Here is a 17,248-nt window from a genome sequence, read left to right on the forward strand (position 1 = left end):
TTATTCATTTCTAAATTAAGGGTAAAATGATTTTTATTTGTTTAGTATTTCATAATTTAAAGGGGAAAAATAGGTATATTTTGCATTATTAACTGTCAGTAAGTATTTTTAAACAAAAATAATTCAATGAAGATTTAATTACATTCTGATTTTTCTTTTATTAAAATAATTTCAAGTAAAAAACTGCTAAAAAACTGTTTCTGACCAAAAGAGAGAGAAAGTACAGTAGCATGAAAATTTATCCAAATACAGATGTTATTTTAATAAAAAGTAACTTTATTTTGAAAAAAGATCATAACTGTACAATTTGTGAATGCCTAGTAATTAATATTTCCTCCTTTATTCGTAATCACTTCACGCATAGGATTTGGCATAGATTCCACAAATGTACTACACAGTTTTTTGATTTCTTCATCATGAAACCATTTTGCGTTGAGGTAAATTTTTGTGGTACATTCATTTTTGAGACTACTTCCCAAAGATTTTCAATTGGGTTTAAGTCTGGGGAGTTGGCTGACATGGAAAGCAATTTAATGCTCCCATAGCTTGCCTTTAATGTGCTGCCACTTTTTTGGCAATATGGCACGGCACCAAATCTTGCTGGAACACTCCATTGCCTTGTGGGAATTGTTTTGAAATAGTGTCTCAACCCTTTCCTTCAGAATCTTGATACATCTATCACTTTTCAACATACCATCTACTGGAAGGAATGGCCTTCAAATGTGAAACAACCCCAAAACATTTTTTTTTTTTTGAGGTGATTAACTGATTGTTGGATAGGAGCTGGTGATATATTTTCATCTGATATTTTTCTAATGTATGGAATCCTTTACCCCTGAAAATAAAAATGTGACTCGTCAGAAAACATAACATTTTTCCAGTCTTTTTTAGTCTAGTTAGCATGTGCTTTGGCGTATAAGAACCTTTTTTTGCACATTGCTGGCATTAAAAGCTGCTTTTTAGCTGGCCAATGAGCTTTCCATTCAGCTGCAAGAAGTCAGCATCTAACATTTGTCACAAATAAATTTGTTCCACTAGTTTCTAATTCTCAACTTAAGTCAACAGGAGTTAATTTTGCATAATGTTTTATTTTTTCTTACTAATAACCAATTACGTGTTGGAGTAATTTTTCTTTAATGGTCACATTGCCTTTACTTTGAGTAAAAAGGAACCAGTTTCTTTGAACTGTTTTAAAATAGCACTCCTGTACCTAGTCCAAAACCACACTCAAAAGCTATTTTATCATTATATTATACTGTTATGCTCAGAAAGCAAAACAATTTTCAAATGCTTTTGGAGTTATGTCCATTATTGAATATATATTCAAGGCACATGAACCAGAAATATGATTTTGTAATAAAAAAACTTTCTTAAAACACTATTTAATACATGATAATGCTAAATAACCAAAGAACAATAACCTCATATTATACAGACAATTTAAAGTATAAGTTTGATCAAGCAGTCTAGCCACTACATAGAAATAAACAAAAGGATTCCCATGTTCGGATTAAGATGCACACTACTGTATAATTGAAAGAAGTGTCAAGGCAAATATAAGCCTGTCTGAATCATAATCACAACCAACTCAATCTGTAGGTTAGATTAACCCTTCAAACATGTTGAGTCTAAACAGTCCTTTACATCCAGCTGTTTCTGCTTCCCTAAGCTTAATTTTCATTTATATATTATTTTGTTTCCACTATCCACTGTTTAACTGCCAATTATCTTAAAATTACTAAAAAAAAAAAAAAAAAATCAAGTGTATTTATAATTATTTGGCACAACCTTTGAAAAATTATTCAGTTATATTTTAACCTTTCTAGCTACCATTGGAGTACAAAAATTTAAGTTCATAAAATTCTGATTTTAACTTGTACCTTTATCTCCATAAAATGTCAGATATTTTGAATTATAATAATTTTTATATCAGAAGAAGCTACAAAACCACAGTTAAATTTTAATTAATCAATTCTACAACTTATAATACACATTTAATTATACCTTAATATTACTTGTTTTTATCTGAAATCTGAATGTTAAGGGACTGTATTTGAACCTCCAATGTTAATTCATCACACACCTAAAAATTAGAAAAAATATTGTGAATTTAAAATCCTTTTAGAAAGATGCCTATAAAGTTTTAAAGATAAATTCTAATTTTTTGGACAAGAAAACAGGTTGAAATTTTAAAATTATCAAAATGACAAAAACATTACTATTTTTCCCAAAATGAATGATTAAAAATAAAACAAACTAAATAATATATCAAATTAATTTTACTATTTTTTTATCAATATTATAATTTCTAATCACAAATATCACCATTCATAAGCTGTGATAAATTGACAGATGAGTCAGAGCTGGGTTAGTGTCCAAAGTATTTTTTCATCACACAAAGCCATTTTTAATTGTAAATGAATGTCTGACTACATAATTTTTAAACCCTTGTCCTTCACTGGGAAATATGGCTTGTAAAAGTATCCCGCAGAAAACAGCCAGAAATGAATGTAACTGATCAGCCATTTGAACAATTGCATCAGTGGAAACCTCACTGAAGTTAAAAGAGAAAGAAACAGGGTTTCATAAAATTAACTTCTTTTTAACTGCATTGCATTAAAAATGATTCTGCAGTAAGTTCTTTTTTAGACTGATTTTTTAAAATTCTGATAAGACATACTTCAATAAAATGAATATATTAAAAATACATTATAAACAAGATAAAAATTAATTTTAAGACAACTTACCTATACCACAATTGGCTCCTGTAACAACAGCAGTTTTTCCAGATAAGTCACGTCCTTGTAGAATCTGCCTTGCAGTAGTTGAACTATCAAATCGTTGTCGAATATCCATTGGAAACTCTTTTTCTTCTACCGCAAATGCTAACCTAGGATCAGTGTATGTTGTTCGACCGTTTTCTTTATCAATATAAATAATTTTCCCATCTTCATTTACTTCTTTTACCCAACCAAATGGAAGTTCTAACAAACAAATAGTAAAATTAATTTCAGACACTGCCAAAGAATTTTATATTCTTTTACAAAGTAAACATAATCGGAATAATGTTAAGAGTATATGATTACTATATTCAACAACAGTGTTTAAAATAATCTGAACATAAATACTGAAGATTCGGCTGATTTAACCAAATATTTTAAACATTTCATTCAAAACAAAATAATACGTATATGTTTTTAAGTTCATTGCACAGAACGTTTCTTTTTATTTAATCAAATGAACAGAACTATATCAGGTAAACCAAATCAAAATTAAAAGTGTAGCGCTATTTCCTAAATTATTAACTGGTCCAATGACATTAGCTTGCATATAAATTAGTTTTATTTTGGTAACTGCAAGAGATAGCGTTTTAAGTTAATAACATAAAAAAATGTTTAACAATTTAAGTATTAACATTAGATAATAATAAATATTCAGTTGGTAAAAATTTATCAAGTCCCTACCCTGAAAAAGAAATTAGGTCTTAATAAATTTACAATCAGTTTAACTTAGTTTTTCAATCACTAAATTAAATACTATTTAACAAGATGATAATTTATTATCACTAAATAATAGCTAATACAAACAGACCACTTAACAAAATGCAGCATCACACTACACAGACTAAGGAAAAGTAATACAACTGATTTGGCTACATAATTATCTATTAAGAACAATCAATAAAACAGTGCTTCACAACATTTCACAAACATGTATATAAATCGTATACTGTAATAAACCAAAAACATCATTCACCACATAACTGAATTAATTACACATGCTAGCAAGAAGAAAATTCTTGTTTACATATCATTGTAACATAATTTTAAGTTTAAAAATATTATTGTCAGATGTTCTTAGTATATTAATAAATATACCCAAGGCTATCTTCCATCAAAATGTTATCTCCCTTTTACCACTTACATTCAGGTCTGCTTAGAATCATGGTTTACCATTTGCAATAAGAAAATAACTCCTGTTAGTAGTAAATTTGATAATTGTATAAAGTTTTCATATAGATCTGAAGCAATAGTTGGGTCATTTTGGTCATCCAGTTGGCACCAATTAGAACAGATAACTTGAACACATTTTGTGCAAATACACTTTTTGTTTGGGTTAAAAATTTGCTTGGTATTGAAGAAACTTAACAGAGCAAATCATCAGAAATTTTTAAAAAGTGAATTACTGTTTCCGACAGAAATTAAGGAAATATTATAAAAAATCTGATGTGGACACCACATGACTTACTTGAATTCCTATTACATTACATATATATTTTTTTTAAAAATGAAAAGTACATAAAATTTTATTTCATTAATAACTCTGATTTTGTTTTTTTTTTTTGTTATTATTGAATAAGGTTAATAATTATTAATAAATCAATATATTTAAATTAAAAAAAAAAGGAGATGAAGTCTGATTCGAACCGATGTGCCATCCCCTAAGATCCAAATATTTAATTAATGAAAATTTTAATTGGCTATAACTCTGGAACCAATGAAAATAAGTACCACTTATGAAAATCGTTGAAAAGCTCTCAATGCGGGCTTATTATTGCAGTTAAGAAAAAGTCCAAAATCCAATTTTTTTTTTTGTATTTGATATTTCTGTGAATTGATTTGATTTTCTGTTTTGGAATTGATAATTCCATTGAAATCTTAAAATCAAAACTCACAATACTTCCTTTACTTCGTACAAGTAAAAATTTATATTATAAAGAAATACTATAAAACATAGGTACAACAGATATACCTCCGTTAACTCGCTTTTTCTTTGCAGTTCTTGGATGTGTCCACTGAGTTTCTTTATTACTGTGACTAGAATCAAAACATATTAGTAGTTTAGCAAAATTGTATAACATTGTAAAGAAAAAATTAACTCATGACAATACACAATAACAATAATTATTCAATGACTAAAATTAAAAAAAAAAAGAGAGAGTAAGTAGAGCGTTAATGTTTACAAATAGTAACAAATATTCATAATTTTATTTAATAAGAACAGAAAAACGTTTCTATTTAGAATTTCAATAGAATCTTTCCATTTAGCCAGAGGGCTGCCCCCTGGACCCCACTATGTTCATTACCCTCATGCTTGTGAGAATAATACTAATAAATAACAATTTAAGCCTGTTCAGTTTATAAAAATTATGTGTATTATAATTTCTTCAGAGCAAGAATTTGGTCTGCAGAGAACTCAAAACTTTCTGAAGTATGCTGGTTTCAAATCCCTTCTTAAAAATAGTAGTTATTGCTGATTACCCTTCCTCCTAAGGGTAAAAAGATATTTTGCATACTTCTTAGTGTTACTCAACAAACTCCAGGAGGAGGTGATCATACTTCACTTCTCTTTTTTTTGTCGTTTTATTTTATATTTTTAACTTTATTAATGTTCTTTGTGAAACGGTTTCAGAACATAACATTAAGAAAGAACAACATGATCCAAACATAATATGAACAACATAATCTAATTATTGTATACAGTAATTACAACTTTTTTCTCTGAAGAAAAGAAATATGTAAATACAGAACTTTTCCCCAGGAGAATGGAGTAAGCCACATACAGTTGCCCATGCGAGAAATAGATTTTGGGTTTTATTTATTTACAATAAATAAGTTTACTGTTCAATTCAGTTGAATCTGATACTCTTTTTTTGTAAGAGCAGCAGACTCATAGAAACTACTGTTCAATTCAGTTGCATCTGATACTCTTTTATTGTAAGAGCAGCAGACTCATAGAAACTACTACGTTTTTATATACATAATAAATAATAGATTATAAAATAGTATAAAAAAGATATTAAAAGGATTTCATATTACCTGGCAATTTCATATTACCAGAATTACTATTTGTTAGTTGGTAATAGGACAACATACATTATACATACTTCACCTCATGAACCATAATTATCAGCATTTTTATTGAGCTTCACTACATAAAACTCAGCATTCATTCACATCTAGTTCCAGATGTGTGTAAGAAAATCAATCTACATATTAACATATATAACGAGTTTTTTTTTTTATTTTCAGAAATTAAAATCATAAATATAATTCAACAAAAAAAAAACCTTCTTTATTCTCTTTTTAACTAAACATGATATTGTACTTAACTAGTACAATTGCAGAAGATAAAATAAGTAAAACAAATACTGCAATAAATAAACAAATAATGCAACAACACAGCTTACAATTACCAGGATCAAAAAATACAAAAATCTTGTGCTATTCTATTCTTTGTCATAATAGAACTACAATACCAAGCGTGTTGTGACATACTTAAACTTTCCAAATCATATTGGTTTAAGTGTTCGGATCTTATCAAAAGCAAGCACATTCCATAATTTTCATTTTCCGAATAACTAATCTCTAAGTAAATTATTTACGAATAAGTAATAATATACAATATTAAATTGCTAATTATTATTTTATCTGTCATTGTAGTAATTATATTTCAACCTATCATATCTTTTCATATATATATATTGCCGACTGTATACTAGTTGGTGCAATCAATTATTTCCATTCAATCATGTACTGTGTGTATTTGTCACTAATTTCATCTGATATGGATTTGATTGACTTAATCCATGAAGTTCCAGATAAACAACATGCTATTTGTTTTTTACAAGCGAAAGGGATTTTATGTAATCCTAGGTTCTGCATACGAGTTCATGAAATATCTCTTTTGTTACATGGCAGGAAAGTTAAATGGCATTGTGCAATTCTACTCAATTAAGGAGCAGTAGGTAACTGCAATCCAGCAAACTGAAATTGTAAGTTGATTTCATACTCTGTAAGCATGGAGTACGGAATACACCAGTTTTATATTTTGTAATGAAGAATTTCATACACGTAGTGGCACTTGTAACTATTGATTGGAAATATTTGTAAGGAAAATGTGAGCATACATGTTACTGCATAACCCAGTACAGCCCAAAGTTATTGAATGCAAATGAACAAAATTCAATTTTCAAAGGGTAATTTCTCAAAGAAGGAACAGTTTCTAAGCCTAAATTTTTTCTGTCCTTTTATATATAAGAGAACTATACTCTAAAGTAACTTTACACAAAATATGAATGTGAGTAAATAATTAATTTTGATCTGATTTTATGCCTTGAGGTCATATTTTTACATATGTAAAAATTTTTACAATTTAATTTTTAATGTTAATTTTAATTCATTTTTTATATTTTTAAATTTTGTTTTAATTTTTAATTTAACTGAAAAAAGTTCAAAATAAATAAAAAGATTAAAGGTTATAAATTTTAAATAAATGCATGTTATATCATTATATTTTACAAAGTTTATAATGTAATTTGAGATGAATATTTAATGCAGCTGATGATGAGAGTAAATCATGAAAGCGCTCCTGCTTATATGTAGTGGAATAAGGTAGGTCATCCCACTTTATTTATTCTGTACTTTGGTTGATGTAATAAAATAAATATAAATATATTTGTATATAGTACAGAGGAGTATGATTCTTAAAATTGATTTTAAAGAAGAAATAAATAAATATATATATATATACACACATACATGTAGACATACTATTAATAGTTATTTGTTAGTTAATGGTGCTTATGAGTCACAATTCTCTGTAGATAGATTAAAGATTGCACAGGCTCACTCAAGCACCTGCAAGTAATACAAGTCTGTCCCTACATTGTGTGTTGTCTTCCCCTCTACCAATATTTGTCTTACTTTACTCTGTGCTCTTAAAGTGTACAGTTGTACGACCTTTTATCAAAATGGAGTGTCTGTGTTCTATAGGTTTTTTACTAATGACACTTTCCATAAAACTCTGTATGGCGTTTTTTCTAGAGACATTAAATCAATTAAAGATTAACGTGAAAAAAAGTTTTTTGTTTAAGAATAAAATGTGAAATCACTTCAACTTGAAAATATCATAAAATAAAATACTTGAAAAAATTTTATCATCTGTATGGCCAGTCTTGCTCGGGTCCTTTAAAAAAAAAGCTGACAAAAAAGGCTAAAGAGAAATAACTTTGGATCATTATTCCACGAATATAAGCATTCCTGTCAATCTTATACCAGAAAAGGCATTGTGCCCAAATGTTACTCTTAAATATTTGTTGTTGGCAAAGAAAAAAATAATGAAATTTTAGATACAGAATTTTACAACTCATCAGAAACTATAAAAAAGATAAATTCAGCTTCTGCTAATCTAACTTCATTGCCTGCTTGTAAAATTATGAAATCAAGTGAAAAAAAAATATCTGTAGTCTTGAAAAAAAATTTTACAACTGTTAGAAAAAAAATTTGGAAGTTTCAATTCAAAAGGAAATTCCTACTTCTATAAAGACGACAATCCTCAAAATGTACTTTTTATTTTAAAAACTTTTACTTTAAATTAAATTTTATCCTTAATTTTTTTTAATTTAAATTTAATATGAAGATCTGACAGAAAAACTAAAAACTAATTGTCATATTTCCAACAAAGAGAATAAAATTAAAATTATCAGTTTACTTCTGAATTCTTGGAACCAAGCAAAAGGTAGCTACGAATTTAAAGTGTTAAAATGTAAATTTAAATTAACAAGAAATCCAGTAAAAGAGCAGGATATTTTATTAAAATTAAAGAAAAGGAGAGCATCAAATGTAATAAGTGAAAACAGAATACAAAAAGTTAGGAGTTTTTATGAAGATGATCTTTCTCTATAAATCATGAGACCTTGCCGATGGTGAGGGGGCTTGAGTGCTCATGATACAAAGTAGCTGGACTGAAGGTGCAACCATATCAGAGAGGTATCTGCTGAGAGCCAGACTATGGAATGATTCCTGAAAGAGGGCAGCAGTTCTTTCAGTAGTTGTTAAGGGCATAGGTCAGGAGGACTTAAACAGCCATATCAACATCACTCAATCTTCTGAGTACAATGTAAATGAAAGCAATAGAAAACTACAGCTGTTTTTTTTTTCTAAGAAAATGTAGCACTTTGCATTTTCATGTAACAAAGATGGAGGCACCTTTCTTGGTAAAATATTCTGAAAGTAAACTAGTCCCCCATTCAGATTTTCAGGTAAGGACTACTAAGGAAGAGGTCACCAGAAAATTAAAAAATAACATTCTATGAATCGGAGTGTGGAATGTTAGAACTCTAGAAATGGTTGGTGTGTTACAAAATTTAAAGAGGGAAATGGATAAGTTAAATGTAGATGTAGTAGGAATTAGTGAGGTTTGGTGGGAAGAGGAAAATGACTTTTGGTCAGGTAATTTTAGAATAATTAACTCAGTGTCAAATAAAGAGCAGGCAGGAGTAGGTTTCGTAATGAACAAGAAGATAGGGAAGGGAGTAGAATATTTCAAAAAGCTTAGCGACAGAATCATTGAAATAAGGGTAAAATCAAAACCTAAGTTGAAAACGATTGTTAACGTCTATACGCCTACAAGTGCCCATGATGATGATGATGAGGTAGAGTGTGTATATGAAGAAATTGATGAAGCAATTAAACACATAAAAGGGGATGGAAATTTAATAATAGTTGGAGATTGAAATGCAAGAATCAGAAAAGGCAAGGAAAGAAACATTGTGGGTGAATATGGGCAGGGCAAAAGGAATGAAAGAGGGGACTGATTTATTGAGTTTTGCACGACGTATAATTTAGTAATTGCCAATACCCAGTTTAAAAATCGTAATAGAAGAATATACACATGGAAAAAGCCTGGTGATACTTCAAGGTATCAGATAGATTATATCATGATTAAACAAAGATTTAGAAATCAACTCCTTGACTGCAAAGCATATATTGTAGCAGACATTGATAACGAACATAATTTAGTGATAATGAATTGTAGATTGAGGTTTAAAAACCTGAAGAAAAGTTGTCAGATGTAATTTAGAAAAGCTTGAAAAAGAGAAGGTAAAGAAGATTTTTGAGGAGGACATCGCAAGAGGTCTGAGAAAAAACAATAAGGTAGAAAATATAGAAAAATGGGAGAATATTAAAAAGGAAATTTTTAAATCAGCATAGAAAGTATAAGAATGCTAGTGATGAAGAAGTTAAAAGGAACTACCGACAATTAAGAAATACTATAAACAGGAAATGTAAATTAGCGAAAGAAGAGTGGATTAAAGAAAAGTGTTTAGAAGTGGAAAGAGAAATGATCATTGGTAAATGAAGCATATAGAAACGTTAAAGAAAATTTTGTGGTACATAAATTAAAATCTAAAAATGTATTAAATAAAGATGGTACACTGATTTATAATATGAAAGAGAAGGTCAATAGGTGGTTGGAATATATTGAAGAGTAATAAGGAGGATATGAATTAGAAGCTGGTGTTATAGAGGAACATGTACAGGAACCAAACTGTAACAGTAATAATCGACGAACATAAGAAAGAAGCCTTAATAAAAAAGGGAGTCTAGCAAGGATGTTCCCTATACCCGTTACTTTTTAATCTTTACATAGAACTAGCAGTTAATGATATTAAAGAACAATTTAGATCTGGAGTAAGAGTGCAAGGTGAAGAGATAAAGATGCTACAATTTGCTGATGATATAGTAATTCTAGCTGAGAGTAAAAAAGATTTAGAAGAAACAATGAATGGCATGGATGAAGTCTCCTACACAAGAACTACTGCATGAAAATAAGCAAGAACAAAACAAAAGTAATGAAAGTATAAATAACATAGATGGACCACTAAATATAAAAATAGGACGAGACAAGACTATGGAGATAGAGGAATTTCGTTATCTGGGAAGTAGAATTACTAAAGATGGATGAAGCAGGAGCGATATAGAATGACGAATAGCACAGGCAAAATGAGCTTTCAGTCAGAAATATAATTTGCTTACATCAAAAATTAATTTAAATGTCAGAAAAACATTAGCTTTATATGAAAGTGAAAAGTGAACAATCGGAGTACCTGAAAAGAAAAGATCAGAAGCTTTTGAAAAATATAGTGCTACAGGAGAATGTTAAAAATCAGATGGGTGGATAAGTGCCAAGTGAAGAGGTGTTGTGGCAATGAAGAAAGAAGCATTTGGAAAAATACAGTTAAAAGAAGAAACAGACTTATAGGCCACATCCTGGAATAGTCACTTTGATATAGGAGGGACAGGTAGATGGGAAAAATTGGGCGGGCAGGCAACATTTGGAATATGTAAAACAAATTGTTAGGCATGTAGGATGTAGGGGTATACCAAAATGAATCAACTGGCACTATATAGGACAGCTTGGAGAACTGCATGAAATCAGTCAAATGACTGAAGACAAAAAATTGAAGATGATGAAAATGGTTGTTTGATGCCTGGGAAAAGTGATTGAGTTTCATTGAAGGACAATGGTACTAAGGTTCAAAAATATAACAGTTAATACTTTGTAATTTAAATGTGCTATTTTCTGAGTTTAAAAAGAATCCTGACATTAAAACTTGAAGAAATTCTGTGAGTTACGACAAAAATGGTGTGTTGTTGCAGGGGTATCTGGTAATCACAGTGTATGTGTCTATTTATACCACCAGAACATAAAGTTGACGATCGATGGTGCCAATCTTAAAGTTGATTATAAAGATCTTTTGGAAATTCTGGCGTGCAAAACAGATAATTATGATTGTATGATGAGAAAATATCAAGAATGTCCAAGCAAACAGGCCTTGATTGACATGTTTGAAGTGTCTGAAGAAAATTCAATGCCAAACAATATAGAATACAAATAATGGTTGATACAAGATAGACGACAATTGTAAAATCACAAGAATGCTTTGAAATATTGATTGTTAAATTTGAAGATTTAAAGGTTCCTCATTTTACTGCAAAATCACAAGGAAAATTTTTTAAAGGCAAAAAACGAATCTTGTCATATGATGAATGCATTGTTCTGGCTAACTTTTCAGTAAGCTGTTCCTTTGTTATACAAGATAAAGCACAAGGGCACCACTAGGTAACAAGCAGGCAATATTTCATCCATTTGTGTTTTATTATACAGATTAAGAGAAAGTAAAGAGCTTAGCTTTTGTGTCATTAATGATCATCTAGAACACAATACCTCAACAATTCATGCATTTCAACTTCAATTAACAGATTACATTAAAGAATGCCATCCTTCTATAACAAAATTAATCTATTTCTCTGATGGGACTGCAAGCCAATAAAAAATTTAAAAAATTTTATAAATAAGTGCTATCACAAAGTAAATTTTGGAATTTACACATAGAATGGCAATTTTTTTCCATCGTGTTCTTGGGAAAAATGCCTGTGATGGTATAGGGGGTAGTATTAAGCACTGTGACAGTCTTATTTACAGTGGCCTTGTAAAAGATCATATCTTGACAACTCAAGAAATGTTTAAATTCTGCAAAGACAATATTAAAGGAATTACGTATATTTTTGTGAAAACTGAGGAAATCCAAGAACTCAGTTCCAATACTTAGAGGAAAGATACAACACTTGTCAGAAAATTATACACTAGATCATTTCATTGTTTTATACCTCAATCAGAAAATGCTCTAAAATGTCAGGTCACATCGTTATCATCTGATAGTGATTTCATCAAGCTGCAAAAGTAGTGCCATTGACCTTTCAAAATAAAAACACATGCAAGTGTGTTTATGATGGTCAGTGGTGAACTGCAGAAGTGAACAACTTAGATGACTGAAACAAAGATGTGCATGTTATACTTTATTATCCTCCCGGACAAGAACTTCATTCCAAAAAATTAAAAAGACCAAGTTTGGGTACCAATCAGAAATATACTGAAGAAGCTGACTCCCCTGCAATTCACCAATATGTTTAGGCACATTTTTAACATCACACCCAAACTTTGTGAAGATATCTCAGAGCATTTACTCAAAATTAAAATAAAAATTGATTAAAAGTGAGAAGACATTATATAGTTGTCAGTTTATTAATTGTTAATTCAGTACTAAAATAGTTCAGGAAAACAATATTTAATTTTACGTGACTGCTGTTTTAATTACATTTTTGAAGATTTTGTATTTCATGTGCCTTTAAATTTAATATTATATAATTTTGTAAGCATATTTATCACACATAATTTAATGCATATCCTGTATTGTTATCAAAATACAGAAATCAAACATTTTTTGCTCAAATTCACAATTTTTTAAAATTTACTTTGGGTTGAATCTTAAAAATTTCTCTGAAATTTATACTGAAGTTTGATTCTATAGAGACCTTTTATATATGCAATTTCAGATTTTTATGTAGTCCCCCAAGAGCAATATTGCAGCTGAAAAATTAATTTTTTAAAAGGGTAAGGTAATCACAATCAACATTTACTATAAAGTAACTACTCTTATATATAAATGCACAAAAAAAAAATTGAGGCTGAGAAACTGTTCTTCTTTGAAAAATTACCCTACGAAAATTGTTCACTTAAACATGAAAATATTCATCTAAATGTTACCTCTAAAAAAATTCACATAAATTCAACTACAATAAATGAAACAGAGAGGTCAACTGTCTTCTCCAAATGATGAGTAAACAAAACTCAGTTTTGTTATTCCTTCCAGATATTTCATCATACTGCTGATTTAACAATGATAATTTCATCAACTTAAATGGGACATTAATCGTCCACCATATAGCCCTGAATTGGCTCTGATACTTATTTGAACAAGAAGACGGATTTTTAAAGGACAAAATATTGAGTAATGATAGGTTATTTTATTGAAGGTGAATACAGCTGAAATACTTCATGAACCAACCAAAATAATTTTACGAGACTGGTATTCATTTATTTATTCATCAACAGGCAAATGCCCACTTACAGTTACTGATAGATGATGAATTTTTGTAGCATTGAAAAATGCCATGCCTGACTGGGATTCAAACCTGGGACCTCCAGATGAAAGGCCAAGACGCTATATTCTGCCACGGAGATCGGCATTAAAAAATCAGAAGGGTAAAATATGGAGATCAGTATTAAAAAAATTCCACAACAAATTTTCTGATTTAATAGTAAGTGTTGCGCTCGACTAATTTACTGTTTTGAATTTTTAGATCATTACCGTTCCAAGGGGCTACTACAAAAAATAACAGTCATAATTTTACTAAGTAAAAAAAGTAATTTGTAGGAAAAAATTCTTGTTTATACTTGAAACACCTTAATAGAACATATAAAACAAAGAATTTTTATTGAAATGAATGTAAATAGGTGCATGATATTTCAAAAGGCTTTTTTTAACTTCCTGAAAATTCTTCTGATGGACTAAATAAATAGGAAATTAGAAGTAAGATGCCAGTTCATGACAAAAAAGTTTTGTTTAATCTTAAGTTAAGACAAGGCTTAACCTTAACACTAAGATCACCACACCTTACTATTTGCTCATGAACAACAAACCATACACCACCACCTACTCAGTAGCTTCCTGTCATTGAAATAATAACTATTTTTTATATGTTTTCATTCCGTGTTGTTTTTATGAAATTACATAATAAATTAGTAGTATGTATAGTTACAATAGGAAAATCTTTAGTGTTCTATGTTCAATAAAAATTTAATTAAATTTTTAGGCCTAATTAAAGCAAAAATGCCAGCAGCATTTATTTTACAATTAGTTTCATAAAACAGCATTAATTTTTTAGACTGATTAAAATTGATGTGAAGATTGATAATTCACTAAGCATAATATGATGTGGTTGAAATGTAAACAACCACATTAATTTTTGTTAAAAAAGAATACGTGAAAAACCCATTTCTTCAATTAGCAGAACTCTGCTTATCAGATTACACACACACACACACATATATATATATATATAAAACACATTCAATTTTTTTTTAAATATACAAAAGTATTTCTCAAATACTGATAATAAAAAAAATTTGTTTTCGATTAAAACACACAGAAAAGTTTTTAAACAGTTAAATCAAATGATATCACTCGTTTTTTTTAAAATGAAAACAAAAGTATAATCACTAGCACCACTATATTTACAGTAGAGGCATTATAGGCTGAAACAGACGAAGAGACCTACTAGAAATCGAGGATTTGGGTATGAAACGACGTTCTGTACATCTACATTAATCGGTTTTCCCTTTTTTCATAAATCCGATTTCAAGATAAAATTCTAAGACTATGTCTATCTGAAAACGAAAAAAATGCAATACATCCCAATCCACATTCCATACACTCAAGACCCCGATTTATTAACGTTGTTATCTGATCACCTGTTCACAAACCACCTGTCCCACAGATCGAAATGCGTAAATATTGCGAAAATCTTACATGTTCGATAACATCAGTAATTTTTACTCATTAATACAGTCGAAAAGTGACAGTAACATTAATAGTAATTAGAATTAGTAATAGTAATGTTATTAATCTAATCAGAATTCCTAACAAAATAACTCTCTTATATGCTATACTAATCTTACGAGCTTACCGTCAAGCTACGCACGAACTTGGACAATTTGAATTCAGGTATGAATATATCCAGAGCATATAAATAAGTATAAATTAAAAATAACTCGTATACAAATTATTTTCTCATAAACACAAAACCAGCATTTTTTTATAAAATTGTAAAAAAATCCATAGATTTCTAGTAATTATACAAAAACAATAGTTTTTACCTAACTATTCTATGTAGATTAGTTAAACAAAATTAAAATTCCCACACGATAACAAACCGTAAATACCAACCAGCGGAACGTCCTTCGAAAAATACGATTAAAAGTTCAAATAAAAACTAACAAACTTCGAATCAAAGTTAGCTGATAACATAATTTATTTATTATAAATACAAATTAATATAACATTAGAACAGGCTAGTTACAAAAGTAAAATTAATCAATAAAATGTTAAAGTTAAAATTATAAAAAGATGAATACCGGTGTCAAACCTAAACAAATACTAACTTAACATAATAAACGCTTCCGTCTAAAGTAACTCTTTCTTCCCAACCCGGAGGCAGTTCATCTTCACTATCAGAATCTGGTAATATTGCTGCCATTTAAGAAAAGGAAATTATTACTGAATCGTGATAGATGTTTACTTTTACTATAAATGTAGTTAAAGATTAATTTTTTCGAAGTTAAATAATGTTAAATCTTACGCGGAAAAATGTAAACATAACCTATGAAATATTAGCCTCGCAATATGTCAGCTGATTGCTACAGTCTGCATAAGTTTTGCCAACTCAGTAGTTAAGCGGAAAATTTTTTTTGTCCCTATTTTTATTTACAATCTGTCCCGCTTATAAGGGACCATAAGTGAATCAGATAATTATATTCACATGAAGAAAGGTCCCCAGCAATACTAAATAAAATATACACAAGTTAAATCGTTTACGTATAAGGAAAGCATATAAAAAACGTATAAAATGATTAGGCCCAGTAACATGAACAAAATAGCAAGAAATCCAAATTATATCACAACCAAAATAAAAGGAAAAACCCGCCGGGTTGTTCTAGTGGTTGAATTCATCGCAAATTTAGTTGATTTTTGAAGTCGAGAGTTCTAAGGTTGGAGTACTTGTAGAGGTGTTGCTTTTATATGGATTTGAATACGAGACTGTGGACACCGGTGTTCTTCGGTGGTTGAGTTTCAGTTAACCACACGTCTCAGGAGTGGTCGACCTGATTCTATTCAGGACTATTTATTTATTTATTGTTTATTGGTACATTTGCAGCTGCAGGCCTGACAAGATGGTAGCAGTAATTGCATTTGTCTACACGCATCCAGACCTGGCAGCTGGCAGCAAGCTGGAAAAACTGGTTGAAATATATATATATATATATATATATATATATATATATATAAAAGGAAAGGAAAAACAAAACAGTACTACAATAACAAAGAAGAAAATAATATGCTCTACATGAAATAATCGAGACAATGCTCACCATTCAGGGATCCAACCCATGAATCACGTAGACTCTCCCAAGTCCATAACATGAAGGCTTTTCAGATGCCTGACATCCTTGCTGTTGTCGAGAAGGTTTAGTGCTAAATAGTTCACATATTGTTAAACCTCTGTTTGTAGTTAGAGCTGAACCTGCTAATTTCTTCCTGAACATAAGATAATCTCAGAAAACATGAATTTCCTTGTTTCTAACAAATCACTGTGCTTCCATTACGGTTCTTACCAATTTATTCTGAAAACATTGTATAATTTTGACATTACTGCTGCTCATTGTGCCCCATAGTTGGATTCCATATGTCCAATGGTTTTAGAATAACTCTGTACATTAACAGTTTGTTGGTTAACGATAACCATGAAATCTTGCCTAGCAACCTTTATAGCTCCTTAAACTT

At 29.6% G+C, this 17,248-nt stretch overlaps 1 protein-coding gene across 2 annotated transcripts in view; it reads right to left on the minus strand.

Moving 5' to 3' along the window:
* Wwox (WW domain-containing oxidoreductase) overlaps positions 1-16,094 on the minus strand; it is a 28,758-nt gene extending 12,664 nt beyond the window's left edge. Inside the window, exons 1-3 of one of the 2 annotated variants that reach the window (XM_075356319.1) lie at positions 15,850-16,094; positions 4,753-4,817; positions 2,748-2,984 (exon numbers count right to left, since the gene is read on the minus strand). In XM_075356319.1, coding sequence (XP_075212434.1) covers positions 2,748-2,984; positions 4,753-4,817; positions 15,850-15,944 — 397 coding nt within the window. In that variant the 5' untranslated portion in view covers positions 15,945-16,094. Of the gene's footprint in view, positions 1-2,747; positions 2,985-4,752; positions 4,818-14,966; positions 15,040-15,849 lie in introns of those variants that run through there. The other variant, XM_075356320.1, reaches the window with a different exon arrangement.
* Between the last annotated feature and the right edge of the window lie 1,154 nt (positions 16,095-17,248).

This window comes from Lycorma delicatula, chromosome 2 (genome assembly GCF_047948215.1).
Source record: "Lycorma delicatula isolate Av1 chromosome 2, ASM4794821v1, whole genome shotgun sequence".
In the NCBI taxonomy this organism is placed as follows: Eukaryota; Metazoa; Arthropoda; class Insecta; order Hemiptera; family Fulgoridae; genus Lycorma; species Lycorma delicatula.